This window comes from Myxocyprinus asiaticus, chromosome 18 (genome assembly GCF_019703515.2).
Source record: "Myxocyprinus asiaticus isolate MX2 ecotype Aquarium Trade chromosome 18, UBuf_Myxa_2, whole genome shotgun sequence".
NCBI lineage: Eukaryota > Metazoa > Chordata > Actinopteri > Cypriniformes > Catostomidae > Myxocyprinus > Myxocyprinus asiaticus.
The window spans coordinates 39793631-39812165 of record NC_059361.1 but is presented as its reverse complement, the minus strand read 5'-3'; the positions used below and the strand labels follow the sequence as shown (position 1 = coordinate 39812165).

General features: G+C 40.4%; 1 protein-coding gene across 2 annotated transcripts; it reads left to right on the top strand.

The window, feature by feature from the left end:
* The first annotated feature begins 886 nt into the window (after positions 1 to 886).
* Positions 887 to 13645, top strand: LOC127455936 (sodium- and chloride-dependent GABA transporter 2-like). Of its 2 annotated transcripts, XM_051724124.1 has the most exons (14): positions 2366 to 2504; positions 2602 to 2736; positions 3136 to 3276; positions 3386 to 3473; positions 4748 to 4880; positions 4971 to 5105; positions 5868 to 5971; positions 6247 to 6371; positions 6503 to 6615; positions 8960 to 9097; positions 10177 to 10279; positions 10388 to 10488; positions 10664 to 10834; positions 12649 to 13645. In XM_051724124.1, the coding sequence occupies exons 1-14, from the start codon at positions 2366 to 2368 to the stop codon at positions 12781 to 12783; spliced, it is 1761 nt and encodes a 586-aa protein (XP_051580084.1). In that variant the 3' UTR covers positions 12784 to 13645. The 2 variants fall into 2 exon arrangements, with proteins under 2 accessions (XP_051580085.1, XP_051580084.1); XM_051724125.1 differs by lacking the exons at positions 2366 to 2504; positions 2602 to 2736 and adding an exon at positions 887 to 1022.
* The last annotated feature ends 4890 nt before the right edge of the window (positions 13646 to 18535 follow it).

Below are 18535 nucleotides of genomic sequence, written 5' to 3'. Positions count from 1 at the left end.
CAAGCATGTTTAATACATCCTTTTAAGTCGGGGCACAAGCTGAATAGTCGGTTAAGAGCTAATGATTAATCATTGCAATAATCGCCTGAATAGTCGAATAATCATTCTAATAATCATTAGATTAGTCGATTATCAAAATAATCTTAAATTACAGCCCTAATGTCTTGACATCGAGCTCTGTCTTGACATCGAGGCTTATTGTTCCCACCTTCCTTCCTGTTTTTCAGGACGTAGGAGTGGCTTCAGCAATGCTTTTGACAACCATGTAATGGTTAGTAGACACTGCACATCAGCGCTACAACATGATTGAATATGACTCCCTTAGCTTTTGACACAGCATCAAAGTTACCTTCTTGAAAGGGAACATCTCAGTTACTAAGTAAGCCTGGTTCCTTGAAAGGAGGGAATGAGATGCTGCATAGCTGTGCCGGAGCCACTGATTTTTCACTTTTAAAGGACAGCAAAATGTCTTCTCTCCTTCCTTCAGTCAGAAAATCCTGATAATGTGGTGCTGACTCCGGCCATATATGCTCACTATACGTCAGCATAGGCTGAGCGCCAAGCTTGACAAGCCAATTAAATTGGTGTGATTTGAATAGGATTTGAAGCTTACCGCCCCTGGGAGGATCTCGCTTAGCATCAGCTTCTGACGCAGTATCTGTTCTCTCCTTTCAGTGAAACCAGGGTTACATAGTAACTAAGACTATTTCCTGTTGCAGATTTTCCTCAAAGATTATTTGCTAGACATTTGATACATAGGTTATGCAATCCAAAGAACATTAGAAAATCATAAAATTGTATTACACACTAATGCCAGGGTCTCTGGAGAGAAGTTTGGATGGTGATATATTTTTGTTACATTTAATCGAGCGATGAGTTCAGTGACGGCGACGTCTTCCACTGGTGTTTCAGGGCCACGTTATGATGGGGAAGGAGCTGGATTCCATTTCAACAGCCTTGGACATGAAGGAGCTGAGGAATGCTGATCCCCCGGAAGCACCGAGAGGGTTCTTGAAATACAGGTATATGGCCCTTATGGCGGCACCGAAAGTTTCTTTATCTGTAACGCAGATGAACGAAACGTGAAAAGGTTTGCTCGTCAGATCTTAACCTTGTCACTGGTATTCTTATCTCCCTGGCATGGAGATTCGAACTTGCCAATGATATTGTCTCTTAGTGAGACTTGGTACTTGGTCAACGTCATATTGTCTCTCTTGGATTGAGTATCCGAATGTTGGACAATTTGTTATTCTCTCTTTCTCTCTGTGAAGCGGAGACTTTAGAGTGTTACTGTTATTGCCTCCTGGAGCGGAGACTAAACACTAAGGTTTCATATTCTGTTATTGTCTCCTTTCTCGGGAGTGGAGATACAGAACAAAGGTTGCTCTGTAACTGCCTCCTTTCTTGCCTGACTCAGGACTCGACTTGAATTGTTTTATTCTGTTTGCCGTTGATATTGCATATTCTGTTATTGCCTCCTGACTTGCAAGCCGGCAACCCAGAATAAAGTTGTGGCTGATTGTAAGGATACTTTATACCTTCCGGATGAGGAGGAGATTCCAGTTTGGCGCCTTCCTTCTCTCGTTGACCAATGAGAAGTCCTTTCCAATGTGTTGGAATGTCCAGGGCCTTCCTTATGAGGTGTCTGGCAGTTGACTGAGCAGCTTATCGGATGGCTGCTTTGCAACTGTTTGTGTTGGTCCACCACAATCCAATCAAAATGGAGCCACTTTTCCCTTCCTTGACAGTTAGTGAGCCATAAACTGAGATTCCTGAAATTTCATTTTGTCCAATTGTTCACCACACACCTCCTTTAATAAACATTTCCACTCTCTGAATGAGTATCTATCCTTATGGTTTCAAAACTGCAAATCAACACAGGGAGTTAATTTTCTTCTAATGCTAACAAGCAGCTCCTGCGAGTAAAAAAACTTTTGTTTTTTTCAACATTTAAATGGTAGAATGTTGCTCTTTGGTTAAATGTTAAAACTCTAATTTGAAGCATTAGTAGACTGAATTAATGTTTTCCTAGACTGTACCCTACAGGTGTTATATGTTTAATTTGAATCCTTGTTAATCCATGTTATTTAAATGAATCACTTTGTAGTATTACAGATTTTACCCAATTTTACATACCACATTACATTATGGGTTTTACAAGGCTGATCCAGTGACTTTTCTGTTTCTCAAATTATGTCCTGAGCTGTCATTTTAGCTGGGGAGAATCATTCAATGAATAGCTTGAAGAATTTACATAAATTTACAGCTAACCTGAATTCAGTGCATGCTCCACATCTGTGGACTGTGGAATTAGAGCAGTTTGGACAGCAGAATCAGAGAAAGCTGGTAAAAGCAGTGAGGAGGTATGAACAGAATAGATGGACAAATAGAGGAAAGAGGGTACTGGGGGAGTAAAGCAGAGTTTATTCTGGCTGTGGCAGGGAATGTGGTTGGATTAGGAAATGTGTGGAGGTTTCCCTACCTCTGCTACAAGTATGGAGGAGGTAAGAACCCATCAACAGCTTAAATACACAAAATTATCTGCCTGGAACCTCTGTAAATGGTATTTAAATAATATGTTTTGCACTGCCGTGGTCTCAGGGGCATTCTTGATACCTTACCTGGTGTTTGTGGTTACCTGTGGAGTGCCTTTGTTTCTGCTGGAGACAGCAATGGGACAGTACACACGGGAAGGTGGCATTACATGCTGGCATCGCCTCTGTCCATTGGCTGAGGGTGAGAGTCATGAAGAAAACAAATTTATTTAATAAAATAACTCCTTTTCCTGATGCAAACGTTTCTAATGTTCCTAATATTCATTGAGTATATTATTCGTGTTGCAGTGGCAAAAGAAGACATTTCATTTTATTATCAATAACATTTGGTCCTCTTTAGATGAAAAAATGAGAGAGATGAGTGAGAAAAATAAGAACGCACAATGCAGTAGAAAGTGATTCATGAAAGCTTAAGGAACCCATCTAGTCTTGTCAGTAGAAAGAGACAAAATTCACAGTGCGGTTGTGTAGAAACAGGAGGACTGCATTTTTCATGGGTCAGTGAGTGTGGATCAATCATATACTACTTTGATTATCTTCTTGCTGGTCAGTATGTCACTTGTCTGTTTCCTTTTGTCAGGTATTGGTTATGCAGGACAGCTGATTCTGCTGTACAGCTGCATGTATTACATCATCATTCTGGCCTGGGCACTTTTCTATCTTGTCTACTCTTTCAGCTCCCAACTGCCATGGGCCAGCTGTGATAACACCTGGAACACAGGTGATAATTTGACCCCCATATAAATCAATAAAACTGGGCTAAAAAGAGAATAGCAACATTTGAATAGGCTGGAATAAAAAGGTAACACTCTTTTTTTCTCTTTTTTTAGATGACTGTGTAAATCTTGCTGCAAAGAATCTTACTCTCAACCGGACAGCACAAATTAATACAACCTCAGCAACTACTGAGTTCTGGGAGTAAATACACAAATAATGAGTCTTGCAAGAACAGTCTGAAGTTATACATTTTCACCCTTGGATGGACTCACAGGTCAATTTGACCAGTTTGAACTTTTAACACTAATTTACATTAACTTAACTTTGCTTTCTCGGCCTGAAACTTCCTGACATCCTCCACAGAGGTGATCTGAACCTGAAGTTTTAAATTAAAATGTAACGTTTAATTTATAAACAAAGCTACAAAAAATTACCTACTTTGTACCTACAGGTCAGTTTGACATGAATCATATAAAAACACATACATACATTAATCCACACACACACACACACACACACACACACACACACACAAACACTAATTAACAACAAACACAAATGCAAGCACAATATTTTTTATTGATATTCTTTTGTTCAAAAGTTATTTTACTGTTCATTTAGTGTACATTATATGCTAATTAAATGCTTGAAATGCTTAAATGCTCGATATAATAAACAAATAAACACCTGTTCAGCAAAACGTAGAATAAATGCAAATTAAAGTTATTGGTTAATGGATTATTTTGTTTGAAGTCTTTTGTCTACTCCGATCATTACTTCTCTAAGCCCCTAACAGCCTCTATATCAGCTCTTACCATAGGTTGTTTTCTACTAAATTAGTCTATTTTTACTTGTCTCTCAGCTTGCTGGGCAAATAATCCAATGTCTCAAATGTCAAAATGATCCAAGATCATGCTTGTTGTCCATTCAGAGGCTGAGATATTCCACAAAACATGGAGGAAGGGCGAGGCTTTCAAAAAAGACTGGATGTCTATGGGCGGAGTTACAAAACATGTTGGGGCACCCCTGCCTTTCAGATATGTATATTGTGATAGAAGATGATTATTTTTCTAGTGTTTGGTGCCATCTAGTAGAATGATCTAAGACTAAAATGAGAGCGATAGAACAAACAGAGCCTTTATTACAAGCTATTTTATTACAAGACTTTTGAAGCTGCGTTGCGATGTCCCCTGACTTTCAGATTTGTGGATTGTGATAGAGAAAAAAAAAATGTTTTTTATTTGCTGCTACCTAGAGGAATCGAGATAAAGCAAATTGAGCCTTTATTACAAGCTTTTGAAATTTAAGATAAAAAATGGGTCAATTTTTCCAAGCAGGTTCAAAGTAGGGACTTGATCATGAAGACCATCCAAGGGTTAAGTGAATAAAATGTATATTAATTAATAGTAATAATGAAATGCAAAAATGTATTGTTTATTGCATTCTCTCTCTGTCTCATTACTGACACTGTACAGACGCAGAGTGCTGTCAATCTCTGGCGGTATTGAGGAGATGGGTAAGATCAAATGGGAGATTCTTCTGTGTCTCATTGTAATGTGGATCATATGCTATTTCTGTATCTGGAAAGGAGTCAAATCTACAGGCAAGGTGTGTAAAAATGTCATCTAAGAGAATTTTGTCTAAAATCAATATATTTTCATCTAATTTTGCAATAACCATCTTGTTTTGTGCCTGCAGGTTGTGTATTTCACAGCCACATTTCCTTACGTGATGTTACTGGTGTTGTTGATTCGTGGGTTGACTCTGCCTGGAGCCCTGCAGGGGGTTGTGTTTTACCTGTACCCTGAACCAGCCCGCCTCTCTGACCCACAGGTACTCTTATCTGCCGTCTACCTCCATGGGACCTTGTTAACACATTTTAAGGCAAAGGCTAAATCAGTTGATCAGTATTAATAGTGTAAACAATTATAAAATGCATTTAAAAAGGTCTAAATTTTTCACATAAGCAGTTGTGCCCTTCAAGTGGATTCAGAAATATCGTAATTACAAGTTCTGAGCACATGAATGACCCAGCGAAGTCAAGTGGGAAACTCGGAATTCTAGATTATACCCGAGTTTCCGAGATGGGAGGAGTCCTAAACTTTCAACATGGCGGAGGAGAGTACAGTGTCTGTAGTGAATGACAGATATTGTTAATTTTTCTAAATACAGCTAATTGTTAGCACTTGCCGTTTTGGTCATATACATTTATGTATATCAGCAACCATTCTATACATGTTGTAAATTTTTACACCATGAAAATAGCTTGTATTTGACCAAAATTTCATTATCGTCAGCAAGCTAACTGAGTGAAATTTATTATGTGTCAAAATAATAGTTCCTCACGAAATATGAATGAATGAACCTGGCGTCGTCCATGTTTCCTGTTCTTTCCGACAACAAAGCATGTGAACACAATGTACTCATAATTGCCACTTCAGAAGAGGGAAGTAGGAAAATTCTAATAGCACATGAAGGCAGCAAGTATTTCAAAAACCAGTGAAAAGTATGTTTCTTTCTGTAAGTAGAAAAAAAAAACTTAAACGTAGTATTAATATAGTACTGAATATAGATCAGGTGCTGTGTGCTTTCTAGGTTTGGATGGAAGCTGGAGCTCAGATCTTTTTCTCCTACAGTGTGTGTGTTGGAACTCTCACTGTATTAGGCAGCTACAATCAATACAACAACAACTGCTACAGGTTAGTATTATTGTCAATAAAATGACAGTATGAATGTGTAAATGATGAGCAAACAAATGGACAAGTAAAGTGTGAACTACTTGTTGTGTTGCGTACTTTCTTGTGAATGTGAACGCTGCATGGGCAATTATTTTACATTTTATTTTTAAATATTTGTGTACTGCTTCTTGTGATTTTATTTTTTTATTTTTAATGTTCAGCTAGCAGATGCCAGAAAATGAATAACACTGATGTGTGCATATGTGTTTGTATAATGTCCATGTGTGCCCTAACAGGGACACCTTGCAACTGTGCCTACTAAACAGTGGCACAAGTGTGGTGGCTGGCTTTGCTGTGTTCTCAGTTCTGGGCTTCATGGCAAATAAGCAAGGTATCCCTATTGAGGAGGTTGCAGAATCAGGTACTGCAATATTTAATAAAAACACTATGGGTATTTTAAGAAGAGAAATAAAATTACCAACATACAGTATTGCAATACGAGAATTTACTGAAGTAATGAATTTTAAATGCTTTTTCTCTCATTTTTCTCAGGTCCAGGACTTGCGTTCATAGCTTATCCACAGGCAGTAGCTATGATGCCTCTCTCTCAGTTGTGGGCTGCATGTTTCTTCATCATGATAATTTTGCTGGGGATAGATACACAGGTGAGATTAAACTCACACATACATACAGAGGTGTTAAACCCTGAATACAATACATCATATTTTTGGGATTGGCAGTCGGCAGGGATTGGCAAACAACAATGCCTGAGGGACAAGAGATAAGCCAAAGTCCAAGAGTTGAATCAGGGTCCAAAAACCAGAGAGGCCAGGAAGGAATAACAGACAAACAAATCCAGTAAGGGGCAGACCAAAAGCGGAGTCAGACAACAGGAAAAATATAAACACTTTAAGTCAAGCGGGGTCTGCAGATAAACAGACAGAAAGAAAACTAACTAACAGGAGAACAAAAAAGGCTCGATTTAACACATCAAAAACTGAAAATACATTCTGGCACCGGATAGCGCCCGGGGGAGGGAATAAATAGGGTAGAAACTAATTAGGGGAAATGGAGAGCAGATGCCGCTGATAGGAGACAACTAAAGTAGCTGCCACGCTAGTTTATTTGTCTTAAGTCTAATTTTTAAATATAAATTTACAGTAAATGTTAAATATACAGCTTTGTATAAATATATATACACTGATGAGCCAAAACATTATCACTACTCACAGGTAAAGTGAATAATGTTGATCATCTCCTAACAAGGCCACATGTCAAGGTCTGGGTAGATTAGATGGTAATTGAACAATCAGTTCTTGTAGTCAATGTGTTGAATGCAGGAGAAATGGGCAGAAGTGAAGACCTGAGTGACTTTGATAAGGCCAAATTATTATTGCCAGACGACTGGCTCAGAGCATCTCCGAAACGGCAAGACTTCCCTGCTGAAAAGACCAGCCTAACCAGCATGCAATTCCCATGCTGGTCTAGGCTGGTTTATGCTGGTTGTTGATGGTTTGGTGCTGGTCAGCATAGCCATGTTTTTCACTAGCAAACCTAGTCGGTGAAGCTAGTTGACCAGCATAGTCTTTCCGATGAATCTGGTTAAGTTAGTTTAAAAGCCTGCTGGGGACACCAGCATCCAAAACACAACATAAGCTGATGACCAGTAATGCTGGTCTTTTCACCAGGGTTGTGGGGTGCTCCCGGTCAGCATTGGTGAGTACAGTGGTCCGAGGAGGGACAGACCACAATCTGGTGACAGGGTGGTGGATGCCCAAAGCTCATCGATTCGCAAAGGGCAACGAAGGCTCTCCCATCTGTTCTGAACCAACAGAAAGTATACTGTAGCACAAGTCACAGAAAATGTTAATGATGATTACGGGAAGAATATGTCACAACACACAGTGCATTGCACCCTGCTGCATATGGGGCTGCGTAGCCGCAGACCAGTCAGATTGCCCATAATGACCCCTGTCCACTGTCAAAAGTGCTAACAATGAGCACGCAAGCATCAGAACTGGACCTTGGAGTAGTGAAAGAAGGTCGCCTAGTCTGATGAGTTCCGTTTTCTTTTATATCACGTGGACAGCCTTGTGTGTTTGCGCTGTTTTCCTGGGGAAGTGATGGCACCAGGATGCACTGTTGGAAGACGACAAGCCGGTGGAGGGAGTGTGATGGCAATGTTCTGCTGGGAAACCCTGGATCCAGCCATTCACGTGGATGTCAATTTGACATGAGCCACCTACCTAAACATCGTTGCAGACCAGGTACCTCCTTTTATTGCAATGGTATTCCCTGATGGCAGTGGCCTCTTTCAGCAGGATAATGCGCCCTGCCACATTGCACACAGTGTTCAGGAATGGTTTGAGAGACATGATGAAGGGTTCGAGGTGTTGCATTGGCCTCCAAAGTCCCCAGATCTCAATCCGATTGAGCATCTGTGGGATGTGCTGGACCAACAAGTCCGATCCATGGCGGCTCCACCTCGCAACTTACAGGACTTGAAGGATCTGCTGCTAATGTCTTGGTGCCAGATACCACAGGACACCTTCAAGGGTCTTGTAGAGTCCATGCCTCGGTGGGTCGGCGCTGTTGTGTCGGCACACGGAGGACCAACAACATATTAGGCAGGTGGTCATAATCTTTTGGCTCATCCATGTACATAGAATTTTTGTTGATCTTCTCAAGTGAGATCAAAATACAAAGTTATCAAACAAACAAAATCTATATCTCTGTTGCTAAATCTGATAAAATTTCCCTTTATTGTTTATAACAGCTTTTTTATGTTTTATTTTATTTTTTGGGGCATGCCATATGATCTGGGTTATTTTCAACATAATCTAATATCTATGTGGCATGCTGTCAATTACTACAAACAATAATTTTTATTCAGTGTGTTTAAAAGAATAGGAAGTGCATTTAGAACAAATAGAATATGTTCCATTCATTCTAAATACTAAATTAATTTCAGTGATATTGCTCTAATGCTGTGCTCTACATCTCTTTAAGTTTGTTGCAATGGAAAGTGTCATTACATCAGTAATGGACCTTTTCCCCATGTTGCTGCGCAAAGCTGGACGTCGAGAAATTTTCCTTCTTCTTTTCTGTCTCATTTGCTTCTTTGGACAGCTTGCCATGGTCACAAAGGTTAGGGGAGAGTGTGTTTGTGTGTGAGAGAGTGAACTGAACAAAATGAGTTATTATAACACAAAAACATTAACTGATTATATAAAGGTTAGGCCTTGGTTTAATATGAAAAGTAAATATATGGGCCCAACTTTCCATTTGAAAGTTCTTTTAACCAGGGTTGGGAGGGTTACTTTTGAAATGTATTCCACTACAGATTACAGAATTCATGCTGTAAAATTTAATTTGTAATGTATTCCATTAGATTACTCAAGGTCAGTAACGTATTCTAAATACTTTGGATTACTTCTTCAGCACTGGTAGATTTTTTCACTTGTTTTGACTATAAAAACTCTGCCAGTACAGTAAGACAAAATACACATGTTAAAAATACATTCTCTGAAAAACCTAAATATCTTATGCAGTGTTGTTTCTAAAACAAGATAAATCAAATTGATCTTGTTTTAAGGATTTTTAGATATTTTTACAGGAAAATAATACAAAAATTATTATCAAGAGTACGATTTTTGCCCTAATATCAAAGGTCTTACTAGAAAAAAAGAAATTAAGATCCAACGTGAATTTTCTTGATAACAAAATATAATCGTGCCTGGTAACATGCATGTAAAATGGCTAGAAATAGCATTTTAGCTTAGCATAAAGCTGACAATTTACACAAGGTTTATTTCTATTTCTTCTGCTCCAAACTTACTTCAAACTTACTTCTTTATCTGCTCGTATGAATGTAAAACATCATAAGAGATTGTTTCACCACTGTTCAAATGCACTTTGGATCGCACTTTATATTTATAAATATTTTCCATCTGAAAGGATTAATATTAAATATTAAATGAAACAAATGACAATAAAATGCAAAGTAATCTCTTCAGTAATCAAATACTTTTTGAATATAACTGTATTCTAATTACCAATGATTTAAATTGTAACTGTAGTGGAATACTTTGTATTTTAAATATGTAATCCCATTACATGTATTCCGTTACTCCCCATCCCTGCTTTTAACTAGACAGAACAATATACCTGTATAATGGGTTTGTGAGACTTTATCCTGAGTTGTAATGTTGTTTTGTGATCTGCAGGGGGGGATGTATGTATTCCAGTTGTTTGATTATTATGCCTGCAATGGAGCCTGTGTTCTGTTCCTGTCTGTGTTTGAGTCTCTGGCAATGGGTTGGATCTTTGGTGAGACACACACAAGCTACAGAAAATTGCCTTAGCATACAAATTTGCAACAGGCTATTAGAACATTTCTTAAAAGTCAGTTGCTCAGTTATACCCTACATACCACAGGGGCTGAAAGAATGTTTGACATCATTGAAAACATGACAAGATCACGACCCAACTACATATTCATGTTGTGCTGGAAATATCTGACTCCTCTTGTGTCTCTGGTAAGAGCCTCTTCGTTCCAATCATCTATTAGAGCTTCAAAGATGCCTTTAAAAAAGTCAAACAATGTCTTCATGAAGCTTATTTGGTTGTAAATTTCTTTTTTTTTCTAAATGTTCTTATTCACATTTTGCTTTTCAATCCGTTCTTCCCATTTACTCTTCCGTCCATTTTCAGGTGTCTTTTGTTTATTCTCTTGTGGAGTACCAGCCCCTGACTTTTAACCGCTGGTATGTGTACCCGGGTTGGGCGTATGCACTTGGCTGGCTTCTGGCCCTGTCCTCTATACTGCTGGTGCCTGGATGTGCACTGGGCCGACTCATTGCTGGCAAAGGCAGCCTGAAACAGGTGAGGAAGAAAGCAAATTAAGCTTTGTTTTTTTCAACAAAACTAATCTACTTAACTAACCAAGTAAACCTGTCTAAAATGCCTTTATGCTAGTGGTTTGGAATCCGATAAAAATCTGATTTTTTTTAATGCGTCTCAGTCTGAATGGTGTTTTTTTTCTTCATTTGCTGTGCGCAACAGTTGTTATACATCAGTTTTTGCGACGAGAAAACATACTCCGCTCTGAACGGCATAATTAATGCCTCCACAGGGCACTTCAAATTTAATACAATAATGATGGCCATGCAGTAGGATCGTTACAAACAGAATTTTCAATAAAAATGTCTTCAAAGGTGAGTTCAGCCTGTTTTATTACACATTTTAGCCCTACAAAACTCTCACAGTGGAAGGTAAATAGGGCATAGAGATCATCACTTCTGAATGAAACACCCATATGTCATTTATATGTTACAGGGCATGCAAAACACTGCAAACCTCTTATAGTAATACAGACATTGGCTTAACTTACCCAAAGAGATGCGCTAAGGTGCAATTACCTATACCGGTTGCGAGAAACCACAACGCGATAAAGTATTGAATGTAAGCATTTCATCACAGGACACGGGTCCTCGTCTCACCATCCGACCTTTTTATGCTTTAATATGAGAGACAAAGCCTTCAATACGGGATGTTTCGCTCTCTGCTAAAATACAGGACCTCAAGATAAAAGGCGTCCCGTATGGGACGTTGTAATTTTGGCCAAAATACAGGTACAGGACTTCCCCGCTAATACGGACAGCAACAACACTAGCAGCAACAAACATTGCATTTGCCACTTCTCCCATTTTTAAGCCGTTGTCTGTGAAGAATGTTCATATTTGGATACTGCCCTCATGAAAATCATAATCAGTGGTAAAACATCCATCGCTAATATCTCATGCATGGTGAACAGGGTTGGGAGGGTTACTTCTAAAATGTATTCCACTATAGATTACAGAATACATGCTAAAATACTTTAGATTACTTTTTCAGCAATGGCATATTTTTTCACTTGTCTTGGCAATAAACAAGTTAATAACAAGTGAAAAAAAGTCTGTCAGAACAGAAAGACAAAATACAGTTTTGTGAGAGGTGCATGTAAAAGGGCTAGAAAACTTTTTAGCTTAGCATAAAGCTAAGTGTTTACATGTCAATTTACACAAGGTTAACCATTTCTGCTAGTCCAAACTTACTTCAAAACCCCACAGAGTATATACAACAACATCATCTTCTGATCGTATAACATCATAATTACCTTATCATTCATAACAGTGTGAAAGCGCCCTCCGTCTGTTGGTATGAATGCAACACATCATAAGAAAGTGTTTCACGGCTGTTTAAACACTCCTAGGATCGCATAGATGGATGTAGACTAAAACTTTTGTGAAACAAATAGTAATCTTGTAATGCAAAGTAATCTCTTCAGTAATCAAAATACTTTTTGAATGTAACTGTATTCTAATTACCAATTATTTAAATTGTTACTGTAGTGGAATACAGTTACTTATATTTTGTATTTTAAATACGTAATCCCGTTACATGTATTCCCCAAACCTGATGGTGAATATACGCAAGTTTGCTGCGTTACCATGACAACTAATGTGGACGTGGTGGCAAAAGCGACTAGTCTGAACAAAAAAAATCTGATCTGGACATATATAACTTGCAGTTTGAACAGTCACAGTTTTTTTTTTTTTTTTTTGAGGAAAAATCTGATTTTTCCTGCAGTGTGAACAAAGCCTTAGAGTTCAGTACTGCTCAATTGTTTTATCCCCTGTGTCTGTGTTTCTTAACAGCGTTGGCTTCACCTGTGTAGTCCTGACAAAAACCTCCCGCTTACCTGTAAGCAACGAGCTGAAATTCAGGAAATTACTTTGACCACAGAGATGGAAGACTTGGTCAGGAGAAACCCAGAGGAACATGGACACTGAAAGAACAATTAAAACACTAGTGAATCATTCCTATACTAGTTATTTTTCTCCATTAACTAACATCTAATGGAGTTTTGTGTTCCTTGCCACAGTCGACTTTGGCTTGCCTACTGGACAAAATAATATTTTTTTTAAAGCATAATCTACAATCACATTTTTCATTAAACCCCAGAATGATGACTTTGACATTACAGGTTTGATGTCTGTTACAGCATAATTTTCTGTAAAGCTGCTTTGAAACTAAGTGTGTAGTGAAAAGTGAAAGACAAATAAAACTGTCTTGACTTAACAGCAATGAATATTATTTAGTAGCAAAGCATCATGTAAGCTACTAATCTCTCAGTGAGTTACACAACCCATTGTTATATAATTATCTATATTTAGCAATGTTTCACCACATGCAGTTCTGGAGATACATTTTGCATGGGCATCTTTTTATTTTATAAAGTGCTAGGGGCAGTTTTAGGGTGGGGTACAGACATGTTGGTTGTGACACTAAACATCATGAATATTAATTAGTCTATGCACAAATGATTTCAAATCTTCTACTGTTTTGATAAATAGTCATTCTTGCTGACAAAAACAAGCGCTCAAATAAATATTTGACATATTTAATTTGATAACTTCATCCCTGTATTTGCCACTGTCAGTCCTGAGATTCTGTGAGTTAGTGCATAAACAAGAAAATACAGTACAAGGTATGACTGACTGGTCTAGTAGTTACATTTTCGCTTCGAGAACAAGGGGTCCTGGGTTCTTGACCGCCCTAAAATAATTATTTTAAGAAACTTAAGATTGCAGAAACAGGGACATATTTGTTTGCAGTTTGTTTTGTGATTTTAATAAAAATGGATAGTGAGCTGCGGAAAAACGGAATGCGTGTTTGTCTTTGTGCACAATATAATCATTAGACACCCCTGATAACCATAGAAATCAATTAGTAGATCCTGCATTAGCAACTGTTCTCATGGACCGTGAAAAATCTGCACATCCACCATATTTAAAAGGTAAAGATCCACTTGTAAAGACATGAAACTGAATTGGCAGATGCGGTCTGCATCAGGCAGTAGTCTTGTCCAGCCAATTTTCACAAGATTTGGTTTGCCATAAACATTGGACAAATCTGCATGTTATAAAAGATATTTAAAATTCTAAATTAAACAGTATTGGTAAAACACTATTTAAAATAATGTTGAGCTTTAGAGTGTAGTCTGATTTTCTTTTAACATTTAATAAAAGTGGTTGGACTAGTCATCATAACCGAATTGCCATGGTTACTTTATTTGGAGTTTTCTACAAGAAAAAAAATGCTGTTATAAGAGAATTCAAAGGAATTTTGCAACAAGTACGATTTATTTACGGCACTAATTATTTTCAAATCTATAGTTCAGCCAGGACCACTTTGTATGTTAGATATAATAATTGTACTTTGGCGGTGTGGTTCCATTATGGGGGGGTGCTCTTCTCCCACAGTTAAAGGAAGTAGCTCTACAAGAACCCCCCATACTGGAAACATCAGCTAGAAAAGCAAAACATTTGTCAAAATATCCAAGGAAAGGAGACTCCTGATCTGAAGAGGGGTATCTCAGAGGTGATCCATCTGGGCTGCTTAGAAGATCTGGTCATGACAGCTGTCACCTGGAACATAAAGCAACAAACAGAAAAGTGCACAGAGCTAGGCCGGCTAAAGCTATAAACTATTAACAATGGAGACTAATGCATATGGAAGGTAGCTGGGGAGGAGGTGGGTTGTTGTCAGGTGCTTGGCTAGGCTGTCAAGAATGCTGTGTTGAATATACACAACCAGTCAAAAGTTTTGAAACACTCATTCTTTATAATATATATATTTGTTTTTTTTTTTTGTTTTTTTTTTTTGTTTTTTTGCACATTTGAGAATAATAGTAAAGTCATCAAAACTATGGAATAACATAATTCCCATAGTTCCATTTATGTTGTGACTAAACAAAATCCAAAATAAATCAAAACTGTGTTATATTTTAGCATTTTCAAAGTAGTCACCCTTTGCCTAGAATTTGCAGAATTTTCTGTTCTCTTTTCTTGTAGTTTCTGTCCATTTCTTGTAGTGTGGTTCGACACTGATATGTTGAAAGTTTATCTGCTCGTTTATGAATCATCTTCACAACTTGCACAGCGGCTCCTGCCTGTCATTAGTGAAGTCCGCGATGCACTGTTTTAGTTGTAGCTTGTAAACTGTATAGTCACGGGGTCCGTTGATAATTTCTCTGAACTCAAGTCATGGAATGCGCCGATATAGGTTGAGATCGCTCGGTTTCTACAGTTTCACTCTCTAACAGCGGCATGCTCCATGCTAATTAATGTCGAGCATGGTTGTGTGAACAGTTGAGATTAGCTGAAGGTGGTCAATTCATTAAGTGATTAAAATAGTTAGATGAGGTAAACGTCATGGAAGGCTGACGTCCTGGCGGCCGTGATGATCTGAGTTAAGAAAATTCCAATCTCTCTCCAAGCCTTGTCATCACCACACACACTGTCTGGAGTTTGTGCTGTGAATCATATGCCTGATCTCTGAGAGACATCTTGAATATTATCCATTTAGTGACTTGGGTAACAATTTCTCAGCTGGCATGTGCGACAGTAAATGAAGCATCACTTATGCTATTTAGGCTAAAGCTTGGCTCCTCTAAAGGAAGGCTCGGATGTAATCAAGAATGACAAAGTCGTAGGTAATACGAGGTCAATTGCAATTGTTTTAGAAAATCTAGCTGCTTAGACTGTGTATCGAATATACATGGCTGCTGCATCCGAAGGTATTCTTGCCAGAGATAATTTAGCTGAGATGGGCCACTACTTTAAAAAATAAAGTGAGGATTGGAAAGCCCAAAAAAGGAGCTCTAGCACCCGGTGGTCAACGTATGTGAAAGGAGTATGGTAATATCTTGTCATGAGCCATGCATGCCTAATACTTTTGCTTTATAGAGATTATTTAGCAGATATGTCAATCTTTTCAAATGAATGGGTATAATTGGAACGCTCAACCAAGCAGATCTGAGCGCCCAATGGTCAACAGATATACAGTAGAAGGGAAGTCCCGCCTTACATTTAAAGAGCCAATCACCTTTAGATATGGACATCACCTGTCAATCTCTAAAAGTGCATAAGCTATCCACCTTTTCCTGGGTCTTACTGGAGAAACGAAGTGGTTGGAACTTCCGCCAGAAGTCGTTCTGTGGCATTCCCTAGGTCTGGCTGCAGTCATTTTAGACCCTGTTTACAGCTGGTAATAAGATGCGCTTCTGATGATCCTATCACAAATGGTCAGCACCAAATATATATGTAAACGGGGTGCAAAATATTTTGTTATTGGGTCACAAAAAACACATAGAGAGTTAGTCAAAACCACTTCGCATTTGAGGTTTAAAACGCTGTCCTGATCCATCCCGGATGGCAGTTAAGCTCCACCTCTCACCAGTCAATCACCTGCCGAACAGAGTTTAAACTTACGTGCAGATTTAAAGTAAATAACCGACCGATCAGAAAACTTGAAAGAGATTACATACCCAGGATGAGAACTTCAAAGCTCCTCCTCAGTGTGCCTGTCTGATTTGAACATGCAGGATGACACAATGGATGACATGCTCAAAATCCCAACACCGCAATGAAAGAATGAACATACACCACAACAACAGCTGTTTACTTGACAACGGAAGTAATGCCTATGTTTCTCACTAAGCATCACAGGACGTAGGAAAAATGTGGATAACTGCCGGGAAAATTACTTTGCGTAATACAGGTAAAGAATCACAATTTATGATACCGTTATTGACAGATTTAATAGCTGATTTGAAGTGTATTCTTTAATCGTAGTTCCCCTTGTCACTCACTCGACGTTGTGTCGATGCAGTGACACTAGGGGTCACTTTTGAGAGCCCCAATCACCTCAGATCTTTGAGAAAAGGTCAGTGAGAATTGGTGGAATTTGCATGCCATTCCCCAGGACATACGGATATAAAAGGGAGCTGGAATGCAGGATTCATTCAGATTTTTTCTTTGGAGCCGAGCAGTTGTACTATCAGTGAGCTGAATACTACTGCTGTTCCATTCACCTCTTAAGAAGCGAATGCTGTTGGATATACGATGCATTTCCAGCAGCTTCCTCTCCTTCTAAACGATGAGTGCAGATTTCGCCCCTGGGCACTTCGACAGCGCTAAAAGAGTGTACATTCCTGCTAAAGAGTATATTTTCCCTATTAGAGCACACACATTGACGTTGAATGTCTTTTTATAGACGCGTCTTTTTAAAGATGCCTTTCCATCTTTGTGTGATTCCTGGATGCGGTCGTTATCTCTCCACCTCCAAAGGCCACGGGTGCTGCCTCACGTGTCTGGGCAGTGATCACACTGAGGCAGCGTTTGTGGATGGTTCATGTTCTCATTGCGAGGATATGACCATGGCAACGTTGTGGTCGCGGCTTTCCTTCTTCTGAGGGAAAGCCACTCTAGCCGCCCCCCGTGCTGTGCCTTCTACCCACGGGTGTGAGGCCGGCCCGGCTGGCGCTGGAGGTGATTTGGGGAGTTCAATGGGCGCGGTCTCACCAGGTAATTCCCCTCGGACCTTCTGTTCCCCAGCACGCTCATTTGCTCCCGTCCGGTTCCGAAATGAGACCAGCCCGACTCATGGCCGGCTTGACGTCTCTTTCGGGGCCCGCGAGCAGGATGAGTCTTCGATTGCTGCATCGGAGAGCACACTGGCGATGTCAGATGCCGAGGACTCGACTGGGCTGCCACCTTTGGGTCTGCCTGCTCCGATGCAGAGCTGACCGCCATGCTTGCCCGGGCCGCCGCAAGTTTCAGGTTTGACTGGAACCCTCCTGCCTCCCCTGAGTGCTCGCGGCTTGATGATTGATGATTGGTTCCTGGGTTCGGGGTGCTGCGGTTCCTTTCTTCCCGGAGGTGCATGACGAACTCACGAGGTCTTGGAGGGCACCTTTCGCTGCCCGAAACAGACTTCCGAGTTCGTCCACTCTCACTTCCCTCGACGGCGGGGTGGTCCACGGGTACACAGAGGTCCCTCAGGTGGATCAGGTGGTTGCGATGCACCAGTGCCCGCAAAACGCCGCCACCTGGCGGGATCGTCCTGCGCTCCCCTCCAGAGCCTGTAGGACTACGTCGTATCTGGTGACCAAAGCCTACAGTGCCGCTGGACAGGCTGCCTCCACCCTGCATGCCATGGCCCTCCAGCAGGTACACCAGGCCAAGGCACTAAAAGAACTGCACGTGGGTAGTCCTGATCCCGATGTGCTGCAGGAGCTGCGTTCGGCGACCGACCTCGCCCTCCGGGCGACGAAGGTCACGGCGCGAGCACTCGGGCAGGTGATGTCCACTTTGGTGGTCCAGGAGCACCACCTGTGGCTGAATTTGGTCGAGATGAGGGACGCAGACAAAGCACGCTTTCTCAATGTGCACATCTCCCTTTTTGGCGACACCGTTGAGGACTTTGCCACCGATGCGGCTCAAGATCCCGCACCCTGTCTGCTCACCGAGGGCATCCCCCTGCGGTGGCGAAAGCCCAGGCGGCTCTGCCTCAGCCCGAGCCTAGCTCTCAGCCCTAGCATAGAGCTCCCCGCAGGAAGCTGACGCCCCCCGTCTCTCGGGCCAGCACGAGGACCCGGAAGGCTCCTAAGCGCCCCTAAGACGGACGACCCAGGGAGCGAGATGTCTGCTACGGAGCTGGTATCCAGACCACTCCATCCCCCGCTGGAGGGCTGGGAGG